The 22,517-nt window shown below is 42.0% G+C and overlaps 1 protein-coding gene and 2 long non-coding RNA genes across 3 annotated transcripts; all 3 read right to left on the bottom strand.

Annotated features, from left to right (window-relative positions):
- Positions 1-1,647: 1,647 nt before the first annotated feature.
- On the bottom strand, positions 1,648-21,975 carry LOC146507549 (pituitary tumor-transforming gene 1 protein-interacting protein). Its single transcript, XM_085176770.1, has 7 exons — positions 21,695-21,975; positions 21,407-21,453; positions 19,582-19,690; positions 14,592-14,697; positions 12,981-13,046; positions 7,288-7,334; positions 1,648-2,023 (listed from the first exon to the last, which is right to left on the bottom strand). Exons 1-7 carry the CDS (start codon positions 21,813-21,815, stop codon positions 1,974-1,976), a joined length of 546 nt encoding a protein of 181 aa, XP_085032896.1. The 5' UTR covers positions 21,816-21,975; the 3' UTR covers positions 1,648-1,973.
- Positions 5,940-7,281, bottom strand: LOC146507551 (uncharacterized). The gene is made up of 2 exons (XR_014876769.1): positions 6,372-7,281; positions 5,940-6,341 (listed from the first exon to the last, which is right to left on the bottom strand). It is a non-coding gene; the product is annotated as an uncharacterized LOC146507551 (long non-coding RNA).
- On the bottom strand, positions 8,715-12,974 carry LOC146507550 (uncharacterized). Its single transcript, XR_014876765.1, has 2 exons — positions 9,920-12,974; positions 8,715-9,012 (listed from the first exon to the last, which is right to left on the bottom strand). It is a non-coding gene; the product is annotated as an uncharacterized LOC146507550 (long non-coding RNA).
- Positions 21,976-22,517: the final 542 nt, after the last annotated feature.

Genomic DNA, 22,517 nt, shown 5'->3' with positions numbered 1-22,517 from the left:
ATGACACGCAACATTTAGTACAGTTGGATTTTTATGTGTTTTTGATTTTTCTTCCTGAAAAAGAACAAAAAGGTGAGACTCTTCTAATACATTGATTTTATTTGGGGTTTATTTTTTAATGAAGAGGTAATGACTTTCTTGAACAACAAATTTTGAAGTCAGTGAACTTCCCGGTTGAAGGAAGATGAAAAAAGAGATCAACAATACTCTAACTCAGCGGTCCCCAACCCCTGGGCCTCGGACCGGTCCGTGAGTCGTTTGGTACCGGGCCGCGAGAGTTGAGGCTCAGGTGTGAAATGTATAGTTTTCAGAGTTTTTATTGGTTTTCAGCTTTATTTTGTTATCGTTTTTATCGTTTACTCGGTTTTCCTGGGTCTTTTCACATGTGTTATGAATAAATCTTCTTTTTTCCGGTACCGGTACTAGTTTTATTTTGTTGTATTTATCCGCGACACCTTAAAAGCCGGTCCATGAAAATATTGTCGGGCATAAACCGGTCCGTGGCGCAAAAAAGGTTGGGGACCGCTGTACTAAACCATGTGACAGGCGCCGAGACTAATATATATACATTTGAGTCACGGCTCCAGGTTCAACCCACCACTTCAATCTTAATGTTGTGTTATTGAACAGAACCCTTCAAACATTCAAAGAGCAGACGTAACATCATCTTTTACATTTGTTTCCGCCCTAAATCGTATTTGATTCAACTCTGAAAGCTAACAGATCGATCACACAGCTAAACTTTCATTCATCGCTGTATCATGTCCAAAATCACATCGGTTGGGCGTCTTTGTGCTTTAGACTTGCAGAATCCAGTCTTCAGCCACTTTAGAAAACTACAGCATGAGTAATAACATAGATCAAAAACAGGCAGAGAATGTAACTTCCTCATCACCTCACTACACTGGTATTACGATAAATCTAAATCCACAATGTTTCTCTACAAACTGAATTCATGCACGGACTCTGCTTTTCCTTATTTTCTGTCGTGTTTTTATTGTGGGTAATCTTCAGGACCAGGGCTAAAAGTTTCACATAACAAGGTCAGTTTTTTCTACTCTTGGGTCTGTATGATGTCAGAGCCAAGAGGTTGTTCACTGTTCAAACCTGTTTCTGATGGACAGAAGCTCAGACTAGTCAACATGAAGAGACTGGGAGCTAAAACAGCTGAACCAAGGACTGTTAATCAACAATCGCTAATATACAAAAATATTTTGAATCAACCCATTTTTAATGTGGGCTTTGAAAAGTGAATATAAATGCATTTGCTTTATTAAAATGATATAAAAGTGAGAGGTTTAGTGTCCTCAATCTTGCAGTTTTTAGGCTCATGATTAATCATTTTATTTCAGCCTTGATAATCAAAGGGTTAAAGTGGATCATCTCTGAAGAAGTGGACGGAGAGGAAAACATTTGCAAACATGGTCAGTCCAGCTTTGAGGCATTTTAGTTTCACATCATTAAGCAGACTAGTGGGTGTCCAACTCGGAGCAACATTCTCCTTCCCGATGTTTTCACTTAAAAAGTTATCGGAAAATGACAGAGGTCAGCTTGTGCTGTGGTCTATGAAAGGGCTGCACTCAGCAGTTTATCATGCTCTCACTTTATGCACTCTCTCAGAAGCTCATACATTTAAAACCAACAAAAAAAGCTTAAAGAGGTTTATTAATGAATCGAAACACACAGTCATCACTGTTTAATCAACGTATGTACAAAGTGCAAAGATTGATGTGAGAGTACAACATTTAAAAAGAGAGAAAAAAGGTTTGCAGAAAGTTTAAAAACAAGATTTAACTAAACACACACGACTGCCCTCATAAAGAATCACAAAGCTAAACTAATTCAGAATATTTTCAATCAGGTTTGACGTCTGAACGAGATCACCGGACAGCTGCTGCTCTGCAGCACTGTGTCCGAGCTAAAAGCACAGCCGTGAGAGCCGCGGCCCGTGGACGTCCTCCATTGCAGCTGCTTTACTCGTTCTCGAACTTGCTGTACGGGTGGTCCGTGTCGCCCATCAGACCTGCACACACGACGTGGAGACAAAATGAAAACAAAGTCATGCTGGGTCAAATTCTGCTCCACATTTTCCAGAGATGCTTTGGAGGAAGCGGTTGCCAAATGTACACCGCATCAGTCCGAGGACAAACTGGGAAATCCATCCCGGATATTCTGTCCACGCTGATGTCTCATTAACAATGAATGCAGTATGACAGCATGTGCTGCTAAACAGCCATCAGCAAGTCTTTCATACACGATCAATGGAATTATTTATTTCTATGGGCAATGAAAACAACTGCCCACCTTATCAATTTTGTAACAGTTCCTATGGACTTTTATTAACTGCAGATTACTGTGTGTGTGTTACTTGACTAGAATGACCACGTCACTGGCAGACATCTTTGCTGATGTCTGTGGTTGTTCTGAATCGGTTTTCTCCTCCATATCTTTGCCGTTTAGAAGAATGTCTGTACTTTGTTTTATGATAACATTAATTAACTATTAGGGGTGCAACAATAACCGTATCAATATTGAACCGTGCGATACAGTGCTTTCGGTTCAGTACGCATATGTATCGAACAATACAAAATTTTTAATTTATTTTATCTACTTTCCTTCTGACGATGCTGTCTGTGTTGAGCGCTCAGTGGATCTGCACTCGACAGTGCAGCCTAGGCGGAGTAGTCGAACCCAGATTCACTGAGCGCAGAGCAAGCTAGCAAGACAGAAGCTAAGCTCGTTGCAACATGGCAAATTGAACCTCCCCCACCCTCATTCAGATCTGGCGTTTGGAACTATTTTGGTCTTCATGTGACGTATGACCCTGAAGGTAAGCGCGTCATGGACTAAAGTAAAACAGTATGTTGGATGTGCCACGCAATGCTCAATTACATGGGTGGGAACTAGTGTGTTAGCGCAGTTAGCTCGTTAGCGCAGTTAGTTCATTAACGTGTTGGCCGTCCAGCCCCATGCACGGGGCGATCCGCGGTAGCTCGTTAACGGAGATTTGCCGTGTTGTGGCGTTAACGTCATTTCAGATTAACGCTGACAGCACTAGTGGGAACACAACGAACATGACTGCACATTTACTCCGACATCATCCTCGTGCAAAGACAAGTGGAAGCAGACAAAAACAACAAGCACGCATGCTACAAACTTTACCCGAGTCATTTAGACAGCCGTTAGCACATGATTCTCCTTATGGGGACCTGATATGTTTAATATGCTGCTGAGAATATAGCCCAGAAGAAGCGTATAGTAGAGCTTTTATTTTGGAAAGAGACATTTCTCTGTAATAAACTCTCTTTTCCAAAGATGAGGGATTTCTCCATCAGATAGATTTATTTTATTATTACTTTGTTTCAGCAACATTACATTTAAAAACTGTACTTTTGAGTTAAAATATATATTTATAATTTTAATAAATGACAAATTAAAAAAGGCATGAACTTTTTTTTGTATCGAAAAAATATCGACCGAACCGTGAATTTTGTGTATCGTTGCACCCTTATTAACTATGTTGTGTTCACTAAGCCATGAGAGGAGCAGACTGGTAGCTAATAGGCACCAACAAGAGAGCAGTGAGCAGTTTGGAGGCATTTCTTCACGTTTGCAGTCGTTTTTGTTTGAAGCACAAACTTTGATGAAATGATTTGACTGGAAAGTTCAGAGGATTCTCTCCCGCTCGGCTTCCCAATATCCCTCATGTTCGGTCCTGGCTTTTTGTTCTTGTGATAACATGTTTTGGTGGAACTTTACACGAGAAATGCAGCAGGTGAAAGGAGAAACTAGCACGAGCATTAATAACAGCAGAGTGCAATGAAGGCTCACCTAAATAAGCCCAGTGCAAATAAACAGGCTCGCTAATAAAGTCATTTTCTTGCTTTATTTATCTGTCCTGGTCTTATTATTTTACTCAAGTGCAGGTTACAGTATATTTCTTTCTTACCTTCGGTTTAGTTAATAAACGTTTCAGTCAGGCCTGCTGTCGTCTTACACAAACAAATGATTCCAAGGCCGACTGAAGAAAACAGCGTATTTATTCAACAATGGCTTCTGAGGAGCGCATGGAATAAGTTGGATCAATGCACCTCTAACCTTGATGAAGGCCACAAGCTGAAACTCAGAGGTTAAACTATAAAGTTGTTCTTCATACTCCAAGTGTTACTGAGGTTTGAACCTGCACACAGTTCTCCTGCAGAGCCTGAACTTTCCACGTCCACGGATCAATACACATTAAAACTCTCGCTGCCACTAAGAAACTGACTAATCGATGGCAGTTAGTGCACAAATACCAAACACTGAATGCGTGAAGCATTTCCAACTATTTCAATACACGAGGAGCCTTCTCCTGCAGAACGATGCTGTCCTCATGTTTAAGCACATCATGGCCACTGTTACTGCATTTTGGGTTGATAATGTAACCTGGTGTCACTCACTGCTGCTGTTTGTCGTTTTTTCTTTACATAAGATTCTGATAATAATGCCAAAATAATAAGCACGGTGTGTCTTTATAGTCGATGCTCGTTTTAAGCGTGAAAAGTTGATTTCATTCATGATTAAAATGGATTATAAGTCACACGGGCTTCTACAGCCCTCTAATTACTGGACTACATAAATGAAGTAATGACTTTAGGTCCTAATCATGCTTTATTGCATTTCCACAGATTTAACAAAGTCAGTTTGCACCATCCTCCTGGTGTGAGCAGGCCAGACGGGATGTATAACCTCTCCAATGTGATCTGAGTTTAATCCTCAATGCTTCGACATCCCGATCAGCTGCCTGAACCTCCTCAGCTGGTTCCATTCTCGAATGTCTAAAGGCTGAGTCGAGTCCTCCTGGAGACTAAGCTGATTTCTGCCATTTGTATCCAACCTCATTTTGTTTGGCACCGCCCACGGCTCGTGACCATAGGTGCAGCTGGGACGTAGATGCTGAAACTGAAAGCTCTTTTTTACCAGAGCGCTCCACTACACCAATCTGCCAGACACTCTCACACTCTTCCAGTAGACGAGGGCTTTTTGAAGCAAACTGTGCAGTGATACAGGATTCATCTCAGACTTGAACCAAAATAAACCTCCATAGCAAGAAACTGTTAATGCTCATTCACCGTCATGCTGTAGAACTGTCTAGAAGTCTGGATGATCTGATATCCTCGTGTTGGTGTTGTTCCCAGATCATCATGAAAATGTTGTTCCAGGTTCAACATTGCAAGTGACCAATCACATTGTTGTGACGTTATTCTTTTGCGCACCAACCCATTCGTGCATTTATGAAATTCCAATGTTGCAAGGACAATATCAATTCTGCTTAGCGTTTATTAAAGGGTCAGGGTCAGGGTTAGGGTCCGTTGATCGGCGGACAAAGGCGGTTTCTCGCAGCTTAAGTACAGTTTTTTGTTTTACGCCGGTTTTTCCCGAAGTTGCAAAAGTATGACATCACAACATTCTGATTGGTCACTTGCAATGTTGATCCTGGAACAACCTTTAGTATGATGATCTGGGAACAACACCAACACGAGGATATCAGATCGTGCCTAGAAGTCTAGTGTTCACAGTTTCATATTATTGTGAGTTGTGAGTCTCTACCTCACTTTATAAAACACCTTGAAGCAGCAGCTGCTCCCTAAAAATAAAACTTGCAGGCTATGACAGAGCGCCGGGGTTAAACTGCAAAAAGTGAAACGTGTATTTCAAATCTGTGCCGTCTTGCTGGGATATTTTCAACTGGTAATGACAAGAGATCATTCCCAGTTTTGCTGAATAACCTCCTGACCCACCCTCAGGGAATCTTCCTCTGTGTCTGATTTCAAGGAAATAAGAGGATGTGGATTGTAGTTGTAGAGAACCAACCAGACCAAACGTGAAAGGAGAGCAGTCTCTACTAAAGCCCCCGTGGAAGGAAACTAATGAGAGCTGCAGGCCTAAGAAACAGACCATCATCCATCACTGTCGTGCAGTCGTTACACTCAACCCACATAACCTGACATCTTACTACAGCGAATGGATGGACAGACACAACGCACGGACACTCGAGCTTCTCCCACATCAACGGAACGAACGATTGTGTCTTTATCGAGCCTCTGACAGGCCGATCCTTACCGCCCACTTCCCTGCAGAGGCCAGAGCGATGGATTAGAATCAGTGCATTGATTGGAAATAAATAGAAGTGCTGTGTGATGTTGATGCTTCTTCTATACTTTGCTGCAGCGCACACTTGCAGTTTGCTCATGACTCATTTATTTTTTGAATATTTCCTGTTTCACTGACAGCAAAAATGCTCTGATTAAGTTAAAGCATGTGGCACAAATGCGAGGTCGTGATCAGGTTTTAAAGTTTGACTATTTTTGTACCTTCAGCTGCTTAAAAACTGATTTTATTCCATAAACATTTCAGTCACAACTATGAGCACTGGAGAGTGGCTGTCATATTTTCCCATGCCTAGCAGGGACCGCTACTTTAACTGCTTACAAACACGGAGATTAAATTAGCTCCACAAAAAATAGGATTTGCTTTTAGGTCATCTAAAACTCCTCGCTTTTAATTACAGCACAGCTCAGGCAGCCGTTTATTACACACAAACCTTTTGCTGACTAAACTGGCAAAGCTTCATTTGAGTTCATGGCTCATGGAAACATTCAAGCTTTTATTATTGCCACTCTTATTGATGACACCAGCAGCTTATTCATTATTATGTTGCACTATTGTGTGTGGAGTGTTTCATATCTATTGTAACACACCTGAAAGAGCAGCATTAATACTGAATATCAGTATAATAACAATGTTGTCCAGCTCAGGTTTAGCTGGTGAAGTGGTGAGCTAGACAAATGAGTATGGCAGCGAGGAGAAATGCCACATTCCTGGGATTTTTGTAGGCTCTTCAAGTGAGGGATGGTCTCATGTTACATTTTGTACGGCCGTTGGCGATAGAAAAAAGGGGTTTATTTAATAAATAGGAGATAAGTAAGATACTGACAGCTCCCCCAGCCTCCTAGCCTACGTCGCCTAGTTCATGCACATCTACAGTGTAGGTTGCTTGGGGACGAAGCATATTCTGTTGAATAATGTATCAGTGGCCCAGGGTGTGGAAATCAAAGTGACTGACACTGAAAAACTCTTAAAATAGTTAAGCAGAGACACTGCTGACACACACAGATCAGAGAACACAGAGCTGGCTACTCTGTGTCAGACCTACTGGTCACCTCAGCTTCAGTGTACATCAGAAACAGTCTCCTACACTATGATCAAAGACAATGAGCTCAAGTCCAATGCAAAGTCTATACGCACCATACTTCCTCCTGATCTCATCGTGGCGTGCCATTCTCTCCACCTTCCTGTAAAAAAAAGTAGGAGTTAGTCAACAGGTCAGGAAGTATTCACTCTGTTAGTGCCAAATACACTCCAGAGAAAGACAACACTCAAGGTAGAGAGCCATCATTCAACTCTAACTGGGCCTCCATCATATTTGGATACAGCTAAGTGTCCAAACTTTAATGAAACAACATGGAAATAAATGACTGCAACACAGACGTCAGCTGTAATGAGACAATGGCATGTCTTCCACAGCATGTCTTTATCCTGTCTTCCTTCTCTCACCCCAACCAATCACAGCAGATGGCCCCGCCCCTCCCTGAGCCTGGTTCTGCCGGAGGTTTCTTCCTGTTAAAAGGGAGTTTTTCCTTCCCACTGTCGCCAAAGTGCTGCTCATAGGGGGTCATATGATTGTTGGGTTTTTCTCTGTATCTATGAAGCGCCTTGAGGCGACTTTTGTTGTGACTTGGCGCTATATAAATAAAATTGAATTGAATTCTACTGCACAAATTTGTTTGATGATCTAAAAATGTGTGAAAAATATGCAAAAATAAATAAACAAGGCAAGGGACAAATACTTTTTGGCATTGTTGCAGAGATGCATGTCAGAGATGCAGGTTTACGACAGTGTCAGCTGCACAGCGGCAGACATGTGCACTCATCCCAGTCTGTGTTTAGAGTTCAGCAACTATGTTTTTTTTTTTGCTGGGCTGCAGTAGTCATAGATAAATGTGGTATTTGCTCAGTGCTCTGGAGGGTCAGTAACTCTGGGCTGAGCTGCTGCTGAAGCCGCACTGTTGTAAAAACTTCACACATGACTTGCAGGCAAAGTCTGGGAAAAGTTGCCAAACTTTTTCATTAGATTCTGGAAACTTTTGGTGAGTCTGTGCAGTAAATTTAGGTTCTGGCTCTCTGCCTGTTTATTTAGATAATGACTGATTACCTGCTCACAGGCGTCACCAACAAGGCTGCTGAACTCAGAGTTCAGGTGATGAATGCCATTTCTCCTCTGTGTGTCAGTAGCTATGAGGGTTTTTGGCTCTACTGTTGACTCCAATGAAAAACAGATTTTACAGAGAAGCATGACTGAAATAGTGGCGATTCCAGAAGTTTCTGCAGCTTTGTTATTTTAAAACAGCTGTATACATATGCACAAGTTTACAGAGCAAACCCATCGAGCACTTCTACTCGCCAAGAAACATTTAAGCTACACCGTACCACAACATTACAGCCAGTCATGATATGTGGGCACTTATGCAACCATCAATACTAATACTCCCAAATACTTATTATGCACGACATTGTTTAAACAACATTTCAATAAGCACAATAACATTCAGCTTACCAAGTAAGAAAAATGCATCAGTTTGCAAAAATGTTCCTAAATTTTAGCTGACAGTGACTCACAGAGCAACAGCCTGTGGTAAAGCTGCTCACTCAGCCTTTCTGAGGGGCAGGTTGTGTGTCTCACTTCACTTCATCTCAGCTCAAAGACACTGGTGTGTAGCAGTTGCTGCTTCATTGCTAGGTACTGATCTGTGAGCAATCAGGCTGGTTAAGATGCGTCTGCCATCCGTCCCCCTAAGCCACGCCGATGGCCCGTGTGCATCGCACTGACACGTTCACATTCCCTCCACATTAATATGGCTGCATTCAACATGTTGGAGGGAAAGTTGAAAGAACGTGAACGTGAGTACTGAGCTTGGCTCACTACTAGGGATGGGTACCGGTATCCGGTGCCATCATGGCACCGGATACCGGTGCCACCGGTGCCATACCGGTGCCAAAGGTGCCATTAAATCCTTACATTTCTATTGGCGGTTGGCAAACAACTGAAAGGTGCATTACCGCCACCAACTGGTATGGAATGATACACTTTAGATTCTAGCCAATCATTTTACGTTTCGAGGATAGTAGGCGGGTCCAGGTGCGTACGTTCTTTTAGAGCAGAGCTACAGATTAAAAATGCCCAAGGCGAAGCGGTCAAAAGTCTGGCTGTACTTCACAGCAAAAGATGCAAACTCAGCAGCCTGCAACAAGTGCTTTAAGCTGATACTGTCAAAGGAGGTCACACTTTAAATCCGATGAACCTAGCCCTGCCAGTGTAGCAGAAATGATGATGCAGCAGCAGCCGTTCTTCTCTGCGTGAGTAGCTTAATGTTGTTCGTGTGTAATTTACGTTGAGTAAGCTAACCGCGTTATTAAATTAATGCATGTAAGGTGAACTAGCAAACACCATCATAGCTACATGCGGCTGTCTTCTTGTTTGATGGCAGATACTCCCTTCACCCTGGCCAAAAAGGCTAAAATGACCGAAGAAAAAGTGGAAAACAGCTAAACATGAGAGGTTTATGAACAAAGTTTGTGTTTTTTCCATTGTTTAAGCTGCTTCCAGCCCAGAGTGATACCATATATGCCCATAGCTGCAGAAAGGCTAACATTGTTATCTTTTTACAAAAAAACAGCTGAACATGAGAGGTTTTTGGACCAATTTTGTGTTTTCCATTCTTTAAGCACCGGTTTGGGCACCGTTTAAGCACCGGCACCGTTTCAAAAGTACCGGTTTGGCACCGGTATCGGATAAAACCTAAACGATACCCATCCCTACTCACTACACAGACTAAAGGTTTTGAAGGTGCTCGACTTCTCCATCATGACAATACCACTCAGAATTTATGAAAATGGGATACTATAAGCAGTGTTGGGGAGTAACAGAATACATGTACCGCCGTTACGTATTTAAAATACAAAATATGAGTAACTGTATTCTGTTACAGTTACCGTTTAAAAAGGTGGTATTTAGAATACAGTTACTTTGTTGAAATAAATGGATTACACGGCGGTACTTCCCTGTTTCATATGTTCGGCTATGGTCTCTCTATCTTTGGTAATTCCACGCCGGTGGAAACCCAAACAAAACAGGCATTAAGAGGCTCTAATATCTGTGTCTCAATCTCGCGTCTCATCATGACGTGAAGAAATATATTTTTAAATTATTTAATATGAAGGCAATAGGCAGAATGCTACAGGTATAGCTCTAAAGAATGTAGCATCATGGGCAGTGTAGTCCGTGCTGCAGGGAGAATGGACTGACATACATGTTATGTGTCTGTGAGCGAGGGAGGGAGAAAAAGGAAAAGTACGAGCTGTCATCGAGCAGAAACGGGAGCTGGAAGCATGTAAATATAATAATAACCACTGCAGCCAAGAAGAGAGCCTGACGAGCCCAGCTGTAAGTAAACTATTAAGACTCGACTGTACACCGTGTTCGTGTTTTCCTTCGAAACAATAAGTTCTGTTGGAGCAGCCTTTCAACGCCTCTCTCTGTCTCTGCTAGCAAAGTTGACCCAGACAACAAAGTAAAGCTAGTTTTCAGCTACGAGCCTGACACAGAACCCACCGTATTAGCCAGAGGTCCCTTTACTACGGTTCGGAGCCGCGGACCTTCAGTAACAGTAATAAATCACAGCAATAGTACATTCATGTAGTTGTAAACAGCATGATAATATATTAAGTAATCCAAAGTATTCAGAATACGTTACTCTCATTGAGTAACGTAACGGAATACGTTACAGAATACATTTTAGGGCATGTAATCTGTAATGGAATACATTTTAAAAGTAACCTTCCCAACTCAAGTTCAGTTAAAAGTTAAGGCTAAAAGAAACTTCCAGTTATTTGCGCAATCTAAGAAAAAAATCTACTAATAAAAAGGGAAGTACTTTAAATTTTTGATGCCTGAGAACTTCATAAATACAAAAGATAATAAGAAAATTTCAAGGCTGAAAAACACCTTCAGGCTGTGACCTCCAACCAACTTCATTTTGCACCTGCTCCAAGTGTCACAAAGCCAAATTCTCTTTTGTTCTTTGAAACAATGTTTCTAGAACCATCTTTGGGCCATATCACAGCTTCAACACCCTGGATGTGTGATCAGTTTAGAAAACATGCATTTTGGCTATACTTAAAGAGTCATATCAACATGAGATTAAAACAAAATTCAAACTGAATACATGGCATAAAAAAGCCTGCGTGTATGATTTTTTTCTCCAGCTGTTACCATGACTCAACCAAGGAGCATGGACACAAATAATGGAGTAACAGCTGCGGATTTTGGCCCATATTCAGTCCATATTATCATCATAGATACATGAAACTGTATGTGCTACCCAAGCATCATGTCAGTGGATTACAAGGAACTTCTCACATAGTATTGTTGTGTATTAAGACTTGACACATTACAACAGTTTGGTTTATTGACGAGCTAAACCAGATACAAGCCAACAGGAACAGATCCTGGGTGTTAGCTGACTTTAACATGAGCAGCCTGAGCAGCACTGAAACAAGAGCTTCAAGAGATACTTATTAAAATGATTTAATAATTTAGCATTTGATACAAAATTCTAATTAAACTTCTTAGGTAGCTCTCCTGCTACATCAGCATGTGAAATATGAAATATATAGCTGCGTGGGTCTCCCCGGCCCGCCTGGGCTCGGATGACGATGGCTGTGTGCTCTCCGCAGGCCACGCAGCACTGTCTACAGGCGCTAGTCTCTCTTAGGATGGGTCCAATCTATTCCGAATGTCCTGTTGACAACATGAACTGCATCTATGTAGGTCACTGCACTAACTCCAACTTCAGAGATGTGATCATGCTCACTGCAGGAAACCCTGACTCAATTCCGCGGCACGAGAGAGAAGAGCTCAGAGGTCGGATAATTCATTCTTTCTCAAACACACGAGGCGCACAGCGGGCCACGATGTGCCCAGCACGCCGAGCGTGATGATAAACCACAGTTACTGACCATCTTTCGGCTCCACTGCCCTGCTCACATACATATCAGCTATCCTGGCACTGGAAGAACAAGAAGAGAAGGCTGAAACATTTATGGGGTGCAGGAAGAGGGAAGCCTTTCGGGTCTGCTGGATGATTCTGTTTCTTTGACTGGTAGTACACAGGATGTAAACCAATCTATTTATGAGCACATTACCATGAAGCAGCTGCCCAGCTTTGACAATCCAATTGGTGTTCTGGGACGACAGCAGAGGAACCCGGAGCTTCTCCTTTGGGACGTGGACTTGCTGAGGCTGGATGGACACCAGTTGCTCGACTCCCAAACATACAATGAACTCTTTTGTTGGGGGATGATGAACCGTTCTGTTTTAGGACAATTATATCCAAGTCCTACTGGGATATGCTGAAAGGCAATGCCACCCACCACGCTGACAGAATAGGATTCAACTCTTAGGTGTGCGCTTGGTCTGAGATTTGAACCAAGTTCACTTGATATAAAATATATAACTGTTGTGATTAGCATCAAAAATGAACGACTGTTCATTTCTTTAAAAGCGAGCAAGCCAACAAATTCAGCAGAGGATCAAATAATTACTTCCTCCGCTGGGAAAACAGTGCAGATGCAGCCATCTGGTGACTGAGAAAAACACTGCAGCAGGGTAAAGGAAAACAAACAGTGACCTCTAAACATGTAACTGTAACTTCGTGTGTAAATACTCTGTAAATAACGAGCAGCGTTTGATCCAGAGAGGAATGACACAGCACAGATCGGTTTGGAGTTAAATGCAGAGAAAGAGGCTCCTGTGTTATTGAAATAAACACCGTTCTGACATTTCCAACCTGTGTAGACTAAGGCGTGAGTCTAGGTCTCACCGTTCTTCAGCGCGCTGTCTGATCTCCTCCCTCCTCTTGGCAGATCTCTCCTCTTCTCTGTCAAACCTTAAGAGTGAAGGAGACATGAAGGCAGCATCAGAATCGCGGCTCCTCGTGGAACCAGAAGACGACAAAAACACACTTTGGATGTGACAAATGACACGCAGCTACAAACTAACACTAGCTTTAGGGTTACTCTGATTGAAGTTCTATGCATCATTTATATAAGACTCATGAAATGTGTGCCTGAGAGCAGAGTGTGTTTCCTTTTTATGTTCCACAATGGAAATACAAAAGAAGGTTTAACACGCACAAAGTAAAATGCTTGGAGGCAACCCCCAGAAAGAGTAAAAAAAGACAAAAACATGACTGTAATTATATTAAATTAATATCTGTGTGCATTTTCACACACTCCCCCCTCCCCACAGGAACAACAGTGAGAGCATGAAAGGAGCTCTACTTTGATTAAAAAGCTAAAATAATGTTTGCAACAGCAACAATGAGTTGCACCTCTACAGGACATGGGTGAAAACCACTAAAGCATAGGTGTCAAACTCTGGCCCGAGGTCCAAATTTGGCCCGCAGCCTAATTACATTTGGCCCGCGAAGCCATACAAAATTACTATTAGAGCTGGCCTGCCAGTATTATACAGTGCATGTACTGCTAATACTACAATTCCCAGAATGCTCTGTTGGTGTTTTGGCGCGTCAGTCATGACAGGACCCATTAGCACCCTCTCCTCTGTTGACCATAGTCATAGCAACCATGTAAATACTGCCATGCTACCTATCCCAAAATGGCAAAAAGAAAGGCAGAAAACTGAAGCTTTGGACAGGTGGGAGAATATGATGACAATTTGATAACGTGTACAATATTAAGTTATATACACGTTTATATAAGTTATATATATTGTTTAGTATTAAGCTTTGCTTGTTCCATATTAAGTTTTTCAGCAAAACTTGTTTGAGTCCATAAGAAATGATTCCTTGTAATATTTGGAGGAAGATTTTTTTTCAATGAATATTAACGTTAGCCCGCAACTTTGATCCAGTTTTGCATTTTGGCCCACTGTGTATTTGAGTTTGACACCCCTGCACTAAAGCTTCTACATGAACCATGAAACAAAGCGTGGACTTTGTGGTTTGACCCCCTCCGTCTTCACTTATCACAGTGATAAGATGCAGTCTAAAGACTGAGGGTGAAGTAAATACCTGAGCACAGATAACACGACTAATCATTGAATGTTGACATTATCGTAACATGTGAGCAACCTGGGGTCTTTAGCGCTAGCAGAAGTAGGGATCTTTCTGGTTTTCTTTCACTTGTTTCCTGTTTTTTCTGCCATTATAACGAGCACACAACTGTAAGGAAGTAACTGTGACATCTACTCCAAACTGTTCTGTGTAATCCATTTCAACGCTACATGCTGTGTTTCCCTGGACACAGCTGTTGCTTTAACTCTACAGCAGCCCGTGTGAGCCTGAGGTGAAAAGTGCTCCCATGTAGTGCTCTTTCATCCCGAAAAGCACTGACCCACTAAGTGCTTTCATGCATCTGACACAGCTTTCTAAAACTCCTGTTACTCAGTTACCTCGGACTTGTAATGTTACCTTGAAGGGCGCTTCTTGCAGCAACAGCAGCAGCAACAGACGCCAATGGCGAGGAGAATGACTCCACACACCACGGCCATGGAGATGATCAGGGCTTCAAAGTTCACTGAAAAAAAAAAGAATTTATTCATTTTTCACAAGAAGATATTCTCACTGGACCACATGATAAAGGTAACTAGAAGCCATCACACGCTGCCACTGTAATGACAATGTGCTCCACATGTGTGTCAATGACACCACCTGCTGGCTTCTGCAAGTTACTGCACTGCAAACATGACAAACCACAAACAAACTCTCACTTTCCAGAGAAAAAGAGCACAAATGTCTTAACCGTATGGAAACTGGTTTTGTACTGCAGAGGGAGGGATCACGTGACCCCGAAACACTGCCAGAGTGGCGTCCACATTTTGCTGTGTCTTCTCTTTTCCTTTTACAGGACAAACCACAGCATGCACGCATGCGCAGCTGTGGCCTGAAACTGCTCATGTTTCTGTGTCTGCTACTGGAGCTCTGTGTGGCATCTATCGGGGCGCTAATCTGAGCTGCTGTTAACCTGTGATTTCTGAGGCTGGTGACTCGATGAATGGATCCTCAGCAGCAGAGGCGACTCTTGGTCTTCCTTTCCTGAGGCGTCCTCGTGTGAGACAGTTTCATCGTAGCACTTGTTGGTTTTTCTGCAACTCCAAGTCCCATTTAAAGTTTTAGCAAAGACTGACCGACCCTCAGCTCTTAATGTAATGTCGTTTCTCTTCACTTAGGTTGCTACACAGCTGATAGCTGAGTTCTGCACAACACAGCTGATGGTCCCAGCCCCATTAAGAAGGCACGAAATTCCACAAATGAACCCTGACAGGCTCACCTGTGAAGTAAAAACCATTTCAGGTGACTGCATCATGAAGCTCATTGAGAGAAGGCCGAGGGTTGGTCAACAAAGCGAAGGGCGGCTATCTCCAAAAGTTGATTCTGTTCATGTGGACGTAGCGTTTTCTGGAAGAAACGTTTCGTCATCATCAGGTGACTTCTTCAGTCTCAGCTGACTGCAGGTTTCAATCTTATAAACAGTACATTTGCATAATGACTGAAACCAGCACACTGAAGGAACAATGGGCTGGGAGGTCAGTTCCTTAATCTTAATTATGCAAATTCTCAAGACCATTGATCAACAACCATTGATCAACAACCACTGACCAAAACCCACAGATCAAAGACCACTGATCAATGGTCATGAGTCCCATTCACAGAGTTGGGGAATGGCTGCAATCACAGCATTGTAAGACGGTGACAGATGTACCCTTAGGCCCCCTCCTCGATTCAGAGATGGTCTTTCCCTTTTCACGTAAATGGCCTCCTTGACTCTGCGCTCAAACCAGCGTTCCTCCCTGTCCAGGATGTTACATCCTCATCCTTGAAAGAGTGTCCACTGACCTGTAGGTGTAAACAGACTGCAGAGTCCTGGCCTGACGAGGTAGCTCTTCTGTGTTGTGCCATCCGCTTCGTCAGAGGTTGTCTGGTTTCCCCGATGTATAAATCCTCCTGGCACTTCACAGCGTACACTATGTTAGTCTGTTTGTGTCGGGGGACCCGATCCTTGGGGTGGACCAATTTTTGGCGCAGCGTGTTTTGGGGTTTAAAAGCCACAGAGACCCAGTGTTTCTCAACTGTTCCGATACTCCGGCTACTTTAATTCCATACTTTGGACCGGTAGTGTATGTTCATACCTCAGTATTTTTCATGTTCAACTGTAAGTAAAAAACAGATGTGACATGTCACGTGTACTTTATTTACACCAGAGTGAACAGACAGTTTCCTTCCATCTGAAAATGTACGTGATACAGAAGAGCTGCCAGCTTTCAACAGAAAGTAACAACCACCTACTCAAATGACAGCATGTGTCAACTCCATACACGTGGAATATTTACACATTATATTCAACAACATTTGCCTGATGTTCGTGCATCACATTTAAATGCCGTGCCAGTAGCTGGCCCTTTTGGTTTTATAGCTGTTCCCGATTAGCAATAAACTGTTTGCATTTCCACAACTTTCTGTTTGCTACCAGTGAAGTTTGAACACTGACACACCTTACTGCTCCAGTAGGCTCCGTGTGACCGTATCAGTTCAGTTATTTTTAAGATTTTTACAGAATTAACAATGTTTTTTTCCCTCATCTGTACTGAATATACATTTACATTTTCAAGTAGAAACTGCACCAGCATTCAAGGGTTTTTGACACTTATGGGCTCTAAAGACTAATTGCACTTTTATCAGCATTAACTCTGGTGAGGTGGAACATACGTCACCGAGTTGTCTGCACTACTGTGACTAAGAGCAGGGTCGCAGTCATATTTCCTGCATGGTGCTGCAGTTGACTGAAAATTTTATGGGTAATTAATACACATAACATAAGCTGGTTTTCACATATGATTTGTGTCAGTTGAATATCAGTTTTAAAGTCTTATACAAACATTAGGATTGATTATACAGGTCATGTTAGCTTGGTTACTTCGCTGTGGAGTAGGGCTGCCACGATTAGTCGACTAGTCACGATTACGTCGACTATTAAAGTCGTCGACGACTGATTTAATAGTCGACGCGTCGTTTGAAGCTTTGTAAGATCACAAAAGACGCAGGAATAAGTAGTAGGATTTATGAGTGTAATAACGGACTGAAACAGAAGATGGCAGCACTGCATGTACAAGGATGCCAGCTGCCGTTAAACCCCGAAGAAGAAGAAGCTGTGTCCCAGAATTCATAGCGCAGCCCAGCTCAGTTTCCAACAATGGCGGCAGCTAGTTAGTTTTAATATTACTCTTATTATTCTTTCTGGGTCACAAAATAAATATTTAACATATTTTCAGGCGAGAATGTAGCTGTGTAAACCTCAAATATCTGCTCAGTTTATCAAGACACCACATATTTTCAAAAGTGGCTAACAGACGTCTCTGAAAACGTCTGTTAGCCACTAGCTCGATAGCTAGCCGGGGTCAAGGGTCACTAGAGCCGTGAGCACACCGGACTCCCGGCAAATCGTTTTCAAACCCACCGCCGTCTTTCACTACTCAGGTTAAACATGATATATACTCTATAGTCACTTAGATAACTTAAAAATGTTATTGTTTGGCTTTTTTAGTATTTTATTTGTTCCTGAGTAAATCGGTTTGGCTGAGATTAAAGTTATAGTTTTTACACAGCTGAATAAACGTCAAGCAGACAGCTGATTATCAGAAGTGTGAGATGCTCGAGAATTTACTCCGGTGTCCTGTTATATTTTAGATAGCAAGGAGTTTATTAAACTTCACCAAAATAATCTGCACATTTCATTAAAATTTAATAAACTATCATCTTGTCTTTATTTTTAGTTAGCACATACCTTAAACACTTAAAGCTGTAAGCTAATGATAGTTATATAAGAGCAGATGCGGCTGGTGCAGTAAGCTGTTTTACGTCCAATGGATGATGATCTGATTAGTCGACTAATCGCTAAAATAATCGGTGCCTAGTCAACTATCAAAATAATCGTTTGTGGCAGCCCTACTGTGGAGAGTCGTCTGTATGGCAAGTTCAAGCTAAACGTACTTTACTGTGTTAGGGAGAAAGAGAAAGATCATTTACTTGTTAAAAGAACGGTGGTTTATTTCAGGGGCCGAACATTTGGCAGTAAAATAAGGCAACAACATTGCACTTATAATTTATAATATTCCAGTTGAATCCTGCTACGCTTAAATTTACAGTTCACTTAGCTCTCACTGTAAATAGATCCCCTGGCGATAAGACAGGCAGCACATTTCTGTGCTACCTCTGTAGTGCTTTTATGCTCACTGAGCATTAGAGCCAAACACTTCTGCAGGACTTTATGTAAATGTCTAGAGCCAGGACAGCCTGAGAAACCTACTGCTGTGAATCATCTGTGGTACAGATTCAAGAAAGAGGTGCTGGGACACCCCTGATGACACATCAGGACAAATTCAGAAAGATATGTGGCAGAGGAGCCGGAGCACCAGCAGAGAGAGCGGGGGAAGGATAGGCGAGCCGTCCTGTGTAGCTGTGGGACCGACTGAAACATTTAGAGGAATTTCCAGCATAAAATATAAAAACCACGCGGGGAATTACAATAATTAATATGCAGTGGGGAAAAAGAACTGCTCTGCTGAAAAGTAAAACATTGTTTTGATTTTATAAAACACTTTTTATTTAACTGGGCAGCGAGTTCCTGCTGATGCTGCTGGACATGGACGTACAAAGACCCAGGTGTATGTGCCTGGCTGAGCTAATCGATTTATCCACAATATTTGTAGTTAATGTTGTAGTCAGCAAAGCAGGACTGTGGCAGCTTCACTTCCTTTAGGTTAGAAAGTATAAAGGCTGTCAAAAAGTAGTAACTTAAAGTATGAGAAACTGAAAATGAATCTAAAGCAAAAATAACTCCTGTCAGTGTGTGTGGGTTTGTTCTTCCTGGTTATGGAAAACATGTTCCTAGGATTGTGTGTCTGTTGCATATTATTGCTGCAAATGCTCCTGCCTGCCTACAGAGACAGTGGATAACTTGTGGAGTGCAACTGTTTTCTAAAGAAAAAAGAGGAAGCAGAGGGAGCAGGTGGAGCGAAGCAAGAACGATGTGCTGGATCTTTAAATGCACCGACTACACCTGAAGTGACACGAGAGGAACAGAAAGTGTCGGTGCTGCTTTCACACCGCTGCCTAATGATAAATCCCTCCCCTCAGACCCACAGGAGGTCATTTCAGGTCGCACATCTGTGACTATAACAGGTTGCTGTTTTTGATGAAGAGTTTTTGTTTTCATGCTTTAATAGCCTTTTACCTACTTTTTCTTTTAACGCGTAGGTTGAAGTGTTACATTTCCAGCATACTGAACACCAACTTCCTCAAATCATTTCCCCAATATGTGTGCAACTTATTCTGTGTCAAATGAAACACGTGCAAAAAGGAAACACCACATTTAACATCACAATAATAAGTCTGATGAACTTACGCCAGCACACGCCCCAGCGGGCCTGGGACAACGGGCATAGTTTAGCCGGAGGCAGCAACCAGGTCACTGGATACTCTGTGCAGTTGTTTGTGGTGAAGCACCAGAGACACTGCAACAGACACACACATGTAAGGTATGATTCTGCTGAGTATAATAGTTAGGATGCATGAATGCAGAATGCCACAGGAGTGATTCTTAAAAATAAACAGTCATTTCATCTGTATTTATTCCTACATGTGGGTGTCAAACGAGACTTTAGATTTCACCACACTAAACGTGGAATCTGTGACATCAAAGTCATGAACAGGGTTCAGTTTATTTACAGCACAGCGTTAATGTTTTACCTGTGCTGATTACATTTATGCTTCAAGTTTCATAAAAGTGACATCATTTTGTCTCCTTGTTGAACAAATAAGAATGTAAGTACCATAAACTATTTATTCGTTTATTATCTGCAGTTTGTTTTTCTGCCCAGATACTGCAATCCTCTTCAGGATGTGAACATCATTTCTGTAGCACTTGATATCAGCCAGATATTAGTTGACGCGGATATTTTGCTGTCCAAAAAACCTCAGAAACTAAGCGATAATCGAACATTACTATTGGATTGGATACTCCTCAGGACAGTCTACCAGCAGACACAACCTACCTTACCACCTCCCCAAAATCTTAAAAAAAATCTTTTCAGTCCTTCTTACACTGAAGAACTGAAAAGTCCATTTCTGTGCATCACTAAGTGGAAATTATATGTAAATGACAGTGTGTTTAAAAACACAGGCTGGAGCCTATCCCAGTTACAATATGGTGAGAGGCGGGGTCACCCTGGACAGGTCGCCAGACTGTCGCAGGGCTAACACAGAGAAAGAGACAAGCGTTCACTCCACATTTACACATATGGACAATTTAGAATTACCAATTAACCTAACCCCACCAACTGCATGTCTTTAAACTGGAAGGCAGAGTAACCCGAGAGAACCCACGCAAACACAGGGAGAACATGTAAACTCCACACAGAAAGGCCCGGCCAGGGGGCGGAATCAAACTCAGGACCTTCTTGCTGTGAGGTAACAGTGCTGTTCACCGTGCCACCATTGATTCCCAAGTTATGCTGTACCCTTAGCAGAAAAACAGCCCCGATGCGTAATGCTGATTGGGGGAATAGAGGCAACCACGGTGGGTCGGGTGTCGAAGAGGTGCATTTGGTTTCATGTTTCTCTGAATCATTTACATGTTCACTGGCAAACTTAAGATGGGCCTGTACATGTGGACAGGCGTGCTTCACACACACACACGATGAGTTGAGATGTGGCGTATCTGTAATTAAGTGATAGATCTGCCAAATGGGAACACAACTCATGTGTGTGAGCCAGAATTTTGGCTAATATGTATGGATCACTTTTGTTTTAATGACTTTTACACCAACTTTGCCAACTTGGCTGAGATTAGTAAAATTGCTTTGTGTCAGTCTTTTAGTTAGAAAAGGTGGTGCAGTATTAACCAGTAAATAAATAAATAAATATATATATTTCCCAAATTTTGATCTTCTACTGGAAAACTTTCACCATTCTCACCAACAACAAAATGACCTCCAGAAAACTGACAGTGAGTGATTTATGTCGATTTGTAAACGCAGCATGTGGGGTTTAACGCAGTAATCCACACTTCGTTTCTCTCATGCGGCCTGGTAAAAACACGGAACAATGTAGGACGCCAAAGACGCAAACGAAAGATCATAAATCCAGCGTTTACAAGTTTGTTGCATTGAGCAAAGGTTTGGTAAGGTTTGGTTTATCGCGTACACACGAACCACTGCTGACAGCCTTACCTTGGCGTGTGGGACGCAGGTGTCACAGTTTTTATAGGAAGAGCAGGCTGAAAGACAGACAAACACACTAAATAAGTGCCGTGAAGCAACTAAATGCCGCGTTAAAAACAAGCAGAAAGCTGTGGTCGAAGTCACACTCAGTCGTGACGTATTTTAAATATTTCCCAACTACTGAGCTGACATACTTATGAACTGGCTTTAAAGGACCGCTCAGTCGACAGATAAAAATAACCTAGATGATTGTAAAAAAGTCATTGTGCAGATTTTTAAAACTCCACTTATACTTACGAGTTGGTGGCACTTGGGTTGCTTGGCATTCCCCCTGGCTAACAAAGCTAACACAGAGGAAGGCGACGGCACAAACCAACGAAGTGGACAGAGTATGTCCCAGTGCTCCAAACGAAGGCATAGCGACACACACACGAAACCAAACAGCTGTGAGTGTTAACGGCGTGTAACAACGCAGAATATCAGCTAGTCCACAACAAACGACTCCTGACAATCTCTGTTGTTTCCGTTTTGCCTTCAACCCGCAGCTGTTTCCTTGCTGTCTAGGGTTACCTTGTTTGGTGTAAACTAGACAGCCCGGGCGGGAGGAGTTAATGCTTTAATCTCACACACAAATACCCGCCCGTGGATTTACCAAGAAACCAAGAAACGAAACTCTTGAACTCTTTCACTGTAAACAACACAGAAAACAAAACATAAAATCCCCCTAGAATTACATTGTGCTATCTTTGTATTAAATATACACTATTATACTAGTGTATATACTTTTAACATTTTAAATAGCTATAGTTACGTTATTCGACAGTGTGATTATATTACGGAGGGATACAGGAGATATATACTAATTTTATACTAATTTAATTTAGAAATTCTGCATCTCTCTCATACCCCCCCCCCCCCCCCGCGCGCCAAAACCCCAACCAACCTAACAAACAAACGAACAAACAAACAAACAATAGGATTTATATATATATATATATATATATATATATATATATATATATATATATATATATTGTATATTATATAATATACCATAATACCATACTTTGGGATCACTAACAGTGTAGACAGGCGTTGATTTCGGGTGCAGTGTGAGCAG

This window comes from Neolamprologus multifasciatus, chromosome 11 (assembly GCF_963576455.1).
Source record: "Neolamprologus multifasciatus chromosome 11, fNeoMul1.2, whole genome shotgun sequence".
NCBI lineage: Eukaryota > Metazoa > Chordata > Actinopteri > Cichliformes > Cichlidae > Neolamprologus > Neolamprologus multifasciatus.
This window is presented reverse-complemented; position numbering and strand designations above follow the sequence as displayed.

Excerpts from the sequence above, each read along its gene's own strand:
- LOC146507549 (XM_085176770.1), bottom strand. The coding sequence starts at position 21,815 with ATGCCTTCGTTTGGAGCACTGGGACATACTCTGTCCACTTCGTTGGTT. Across the intron at positions 21,454-21,694 it reads AACCCAAGTGCCACCAACTC|CCTGCTCTTCCTATAAAAAC; the intron begins GTAAGTATAAGT and ends TCTGTCTTTCAG. Across the intron at positions 2,024-7,287 it reads TGAGATCAGGAGGAAGTATG|GTCTGATGGGCGACACGGAC; the intron begins GTGCGTATAGAC and ends TCGTGTGTGCAG.